Source organism: Berghia stephanieae, chromosome 2 (assembly GCF_034508935.2).
Source record: "Berghia stephanieae isolate SIO BIC M18660-M18661 chromosome 2, UCSD_Bste_1.3, whole genome shotgun sequence".
Taxonomy (NCBI): Eukaryota; Metazoa; Mollusca; class Gastropoda; order Nudibranchia; family Aeolidiidae; genus Berghia; species Berghia stephanieae.
The window spans coordinates 71,113,031-71,118,030 of record NC_088361.1 but is presented as its reverse complement, the minus strand read 5'-3'; the positions used below and the strand labels follow the sequence as shown (position 1 = coordinate 71,118,030).

Here is a 5,000-nt window from a genome sequence, read left to right as displayed (position 1 = left end):
AAACTTCTGGATATGCCAATCATCAACCCGCACACGTATCCTTATTTACTCAACCAACCAAAGGCCTGCATTGAGAACAGCATCAAATACATTATAGCCGTTCCCTCAGCGCCAGGGAATTTTAAAAGACGATTGAAAACCCGAAATAACTCAGCTGCTAGATTTGCGAAAGATCCTGAAAACCGTGTCAAAATGTTGTTTTTTCTCGGATCACCGAATCCAAATGACGTCAAAGCCAAAGATGTCCAAAAACAAATTGAAGACGAAGAAGGTAAATATAAAGACATCGTTCAATGTGATTTTATCGATTCTTACAGAGGTATCACGAAAAAAGCTGCTCTTCTCTTGAGATGGAGTATGACACACTGTGATAAATCTGTGTTTATTATACGCACAGATGACGATTCTCAGGTTGACTTGTCCATTGCGACTCAAGCTCTTCAGGAACATTCTATTGATCCCACCAAAAATCGACATTTTATTTTAGGAACCATCGCTAAAACATTACAGGTGTTTAGAAATCCAAATAGCAAGTGGCACATAACAGTTCAGGAGTATCCTTACTCTTCTTTCCCACCATTCTTATTGGGGAGATCCATGGGATATTCTGTGGATACAGCACGCTTACTATTTCAAGCTTACCAACGGCTAAGACTCATCTGGTTGGATGATGTTTTCATAACGGCTTTTTGTGCTCCCATTGCAGGCGTTTCTATTTACGACAGTCCAGCATTTAGATTACATCCGGGAAGGCAGCGATTCAAATGTAACCATACGTGTGCCTCTCTATACCCATCTAATTCAGAAGAGTGAGTGGAGCAGGCATAATGTTGATAATAACAGAAAATTAAGTGAGTAGAAAAGTGCCAGAATAAAAATTTCGCGGTGATGGGGGCCCGAACCCACGACCTTACTGGTACGACAACTCCTCCTGGTCTACCAGGAGTGGTGGATGACGTCGACTTCATTGCGTCCCTCTCAAGGCCAAGTGGAGTTGTCGTACCTGGAGTGGTGGATGGCTTCGACTGCATAGCGTCCCTCTCACGGCCAGACGGAGTTGTCGTACCAGTAAAATCGTGGATTCGAGCCCCCATCGCCGCGAAATGTTTATTCTCTTTTGTCTTCTGGCACTTGTCTAATCATTTCATTTTCTGTTTATACCCATCTAATATCACGTCGTGATGAAGCAGGTGAAAAAATGAATTAAAAATAATAATGATCAGAAATTTGGCACAACACTGAAAACTGGATTTTGACACTAACACCCCTTTTGTAATCGCCGCGTAGGTCGTTGAAGATTTGAAAGGTAGTGCAGAGCAGTTCTAGGGGTTTTTTTGTTTGTTTTTTTTTTTTTTTTGGTTTTTTTTTTTTGGTTTTGTTTTTGTTTTCAGGTTGTTTTTTTTTTTTTTTTTTTTTTTTTGGTTTTTTGGTTGTTTGTTGGTTTTTTCTTTGGTTTATTTATGTGTTTTTTAAAGGTAGGCTCGAGGTCCGAGTTTTTTTTCTATTAGTGTTAGTTAACGGTCGTGGTAAAGGTCCTATACTTTTTGTTTTTCCTATTAGGGTTAGTTAGAGGTACTAGGTTTTCTTCTTTTTTTTTTTCTTTTCTTTGGGGGTTAGTGAAAGTAACACTTAGACTAGATTGTTTCCATTAGCTCTCGAACGTGCAGAAGGCATCCCGCAACCTCTATTTGGAATAAACTCGTCAAGCTAAAACTATGTATTAAAGACCGTGTGTGATGTACTTGTATAATTGTCTTAACCAAGTTCAAGGTAAACGGTCATTGATCAAAACAATTATGTATTCTGACCTTCGCCTTTTGAAATAATTTACCGTGCCTCTGCACCAGACTGACTTTGTATTTTTTTACAAACGGCGTGAACTTACAAATAGTCAGCTTTCTGGCACAATCATACTGTGACATATTATACATATATTTCTACTTCATGTGGCATTACCCTTAAATAATTGTGTTTATTTAATATTTACACTTAATTTCATGCTCGGCTGACTCAACGGTGAAAAAAATAACAAACACACATCAATACATTTTCTAGACTAGACTTTGATCTCTTTGGTTGTCAACAGTTTCACCCTTCAGACATTATTTACATTTTCTTATCTTTTGTCATTTTACTGCCTTGTTTGATTTGTAGGAAGCTTAGCCCTCTCGGGGACGGTCTTACTTTGCCTTCCCTTCACGTTTTTTCGCTGTGTTGACTCCTCCTCCGTCGCCTGTTAGTTTCCTTTATCTTTCACTATTTCAATCGATTTTTTTTTTAATTTCTTAATTGTTACTCTCTCTAAATATCAGCAATGTAGTCTGTCACAAGCATGTGTGGGGTTGTGTGGCAGAGTGGTGGTGGTCATTATGTCATAGGAAATGAAGTACTACTACAGCCACCACCACATCATCATCATCATCACTAACACTACTACTAAACCACCACCACAACATCATCGTCACTACCGCTGCTACTACAACCACCAGAACCACATAATCACCACTACCACTACTACTACAACCACCACCACCACATCATCATCACTACCACTACTACTACAACTACCACCTCATCATCATCATAACTATCACTACTACTACAACCACCAACACCACCACACCATCATCATCATCACTACTACTACTACAACCACCACCACCATATCATCATCACTACGACCACTACAACAAATACAACCACCGCCACCACATCATCATCATCACTACCACTAATGTTACAACCACCACCACATCGCCCTCTCTACCACTAGTTCTACAATGAGAGGGGGAGGGGCGTAGGCGGGGGTGGAGGAGGAGGCGGCGATGGGGGCGGGGAGGAGGGGGGTAGGAGGACGGGGGGGGAGGGGGGGGAGGGGGGGGGGGGGGGGGATGTGGAGGGTGGGGTAGTGGGAGGGGGGCGGGGGGGGGCGGAGGGGGGGGGGGGGGGGAGGAGGGGAGGATGGGGGGAGGGAGGAGGGGAGGGGGGGAGGGGAGGAGGAGGCGGAGGGCGGGAGGAGGGGAGGGGGGGGAGCGGGAGGGGAGGAGAGGGGAGGAGGGAGGAGAGGAGGAAGGGAGGGAGGGGGAGGAGGAGGGGGAGGAGGGGGGAAGGAGGGGGAGGGAGGAGGGGGGGGGAGGAGGGGGAGGAGGAGGGGCGAGGGGAGGAGGGAGGGAGGAGGGGGGAGGAGGGGGGGGGAGGGAGAGGGAGGGAGGGGAGGGGAGGAGAGGGAGGGGAGGGGGAGGGGGGAGAGGGAGGGGGGGAGGAGGGGAGGGGAGGGAGGGAGGGAGGGGGGGAGGAGGGGGGGGAGGAGGGGGGAGGGGAGGGAGGAGGGGAGGGGAGGGGGGAGGGAGGGAGGGGGAGGGGAGGAGGGGGGAGGGGAGAGGGGAGGGGAGGAGAGGAGGGGGGAGGAGGGGAGGAGGAGGGGAGGGGCGGAGGGGAGGGGAGGGGGAGGGAGGGGAGGGGGGGGGAGGGGAGGAGGGAGAGAGGGGAGGGGAGGGAGGGGAGGGGGGAGGGGGGAGGAGGAGGGAGGGGAGGAGGAGGGAGGGGGAGGAGGAGGGGGAGGAGGGGAGGAGGGGGAGGAGGGAGGGGGGAGGAGGGGGGAGGAGGGAGAGGGGAGGGGAGGGGAGGAGGAGGGGGGAGAGAGGCGGGAGGAGGGGGGAGGGGAGGAGGGGAGGGGGGGGAGGAGGGGAGGGGAGGGGGAGGGGAGGGGGGGGGAGGAGGGGGAGGGGGGAGGAGGGGAGGAGGAGGGGAGGGGGGGGAGGAGGGGGAGGAGGGAGGGGAGGGGGAGGAGGAGGGGGGGGAGGGAGGGGAGGGAGGAGGGAGGAGGGGAGGGAGGAGGAGGGAGGGGAGGGAGGAGGGAGGGGGGAGGGGAGGAGGGAGGGGGGAGGGGGGAGGGACGGGAGGGGAGAGGGGGGCGGAGGAGGGGGGGGAGGGGAGGAGGAGGGGGGGAGGGAGGGGAGGGGAGGGGGAGGAGGAGGAGAGGGGAGGGAGGGAGGGGGAGGGGAGGAGGAGGGGAGGGTGAGGAGGAGGAGGAGGGGGGAGGGGAGGAGGGGGGAGGAGGGGGGAGGGGGAGGGGGAGGGGAGGAGGAGGGAGGGGGAGGGGGGGGGAGGAGGGAGGGGGGAGGAGGGGAGGGGGGGGGGGGAGGAGGGGAGGGGAGGGGAGGGGGGAGGGGGAGGAGGAGGAGGAGGGGGAGGGGGGAGGGGAGGAGGGCGGAGGGGAGGGGAGGAGGAGGAGGGAGGGGGGAGGAAGGGGGAGGGGAGGGGGAGGAGGAGGGAGGAGGGAGGGGGAGGGAGGAGGGGGGAGGGGGGAGGGGAGGAGGGGGGAGGGGGGGGAGGAGGAGGGGAGGGGAGGGGGAGGGGGGGAGGGAGGGGGGGGGGAGGAGGGGGGAGGGAGGGAGGGAGGGAGGGGGAGGGGTGGAGGGAGGGGAGGGAGGGCGGAGGGGAGGGGAGGGGGAGGAGGGGAGGGAGGGGAGGGGGGAGGGAGGAGGGGAGGAGGGGAGGGGGAGGGGGAGGAGGGGGGAGAGGGGGGAGGGGAGGGAGGAGAGGAGGGGGGGGAGAGGGGAGGGGAGGGGAGGGAGGGAGGAGGAGGAGGGGAGGGAGGGAGGGGGGGGGGGGAGGGGAGGGGAGGGGAGGGGAGGGGAGGGAGGAGGAGGGGGAGGAGGGGAGGGGGAGAGGAGGAGGGGAGGGGGGGAGGGGGAGGGGGGAGGGAGGAGGGGAGGAGGGGAGGGGGGGAGGGGAGGGGGGCGGGAGGGGGGAGGAGGGGGGAGGGAGGAGGAGGAGGGGGAGGGGGGGGAGGGAGGGGGGAGGAGGAGGCGGGAGGAGGAGGAGGGGAGGGGAAGGGGGAGGAGGAGGAGGAGGGGAGGGGGAGGGGGGAGGAGGAGGGAGGAGGAGGGAGGGGGGGGGAGGAGGAGGGGGGGGAGGAGGAGGGGAGGGGGAGAGGGGGGAGGAGGGGGGAGGGGAGGAGGGGGAGGGGGGGGGAGGGGGGAGGAGGGGGGGGGGGG

At 56.9% G+C, this 5,000-nt stretch overlaps 1 protein-coding gene across 1 annotated transcript in view; it reads left to right on the top strand.

Moving 5' to 3' along the window:
* Positions 1-1,869, top strand: part of LOC144963996 (beta-1,3-galactosyltransferase 1-like) — a 2,271-nt gene extending 402 nt beyond the window's left edge. Inside the window, exon 1 of the mRNA XM_078897938.1 lies at positions 1-1,869. This exon is cut by the window's left edge and continues 402 nt beyond it. Coding sequence (XP_078754064.1) covers positions 1-813 — 813 coding nt within the window. The 3' untranslated portion in view covers positions 814-1,869.
* The last annotated feature ends 3,131 nt before the right edge of the window (positions 1,870-5,000 follow it).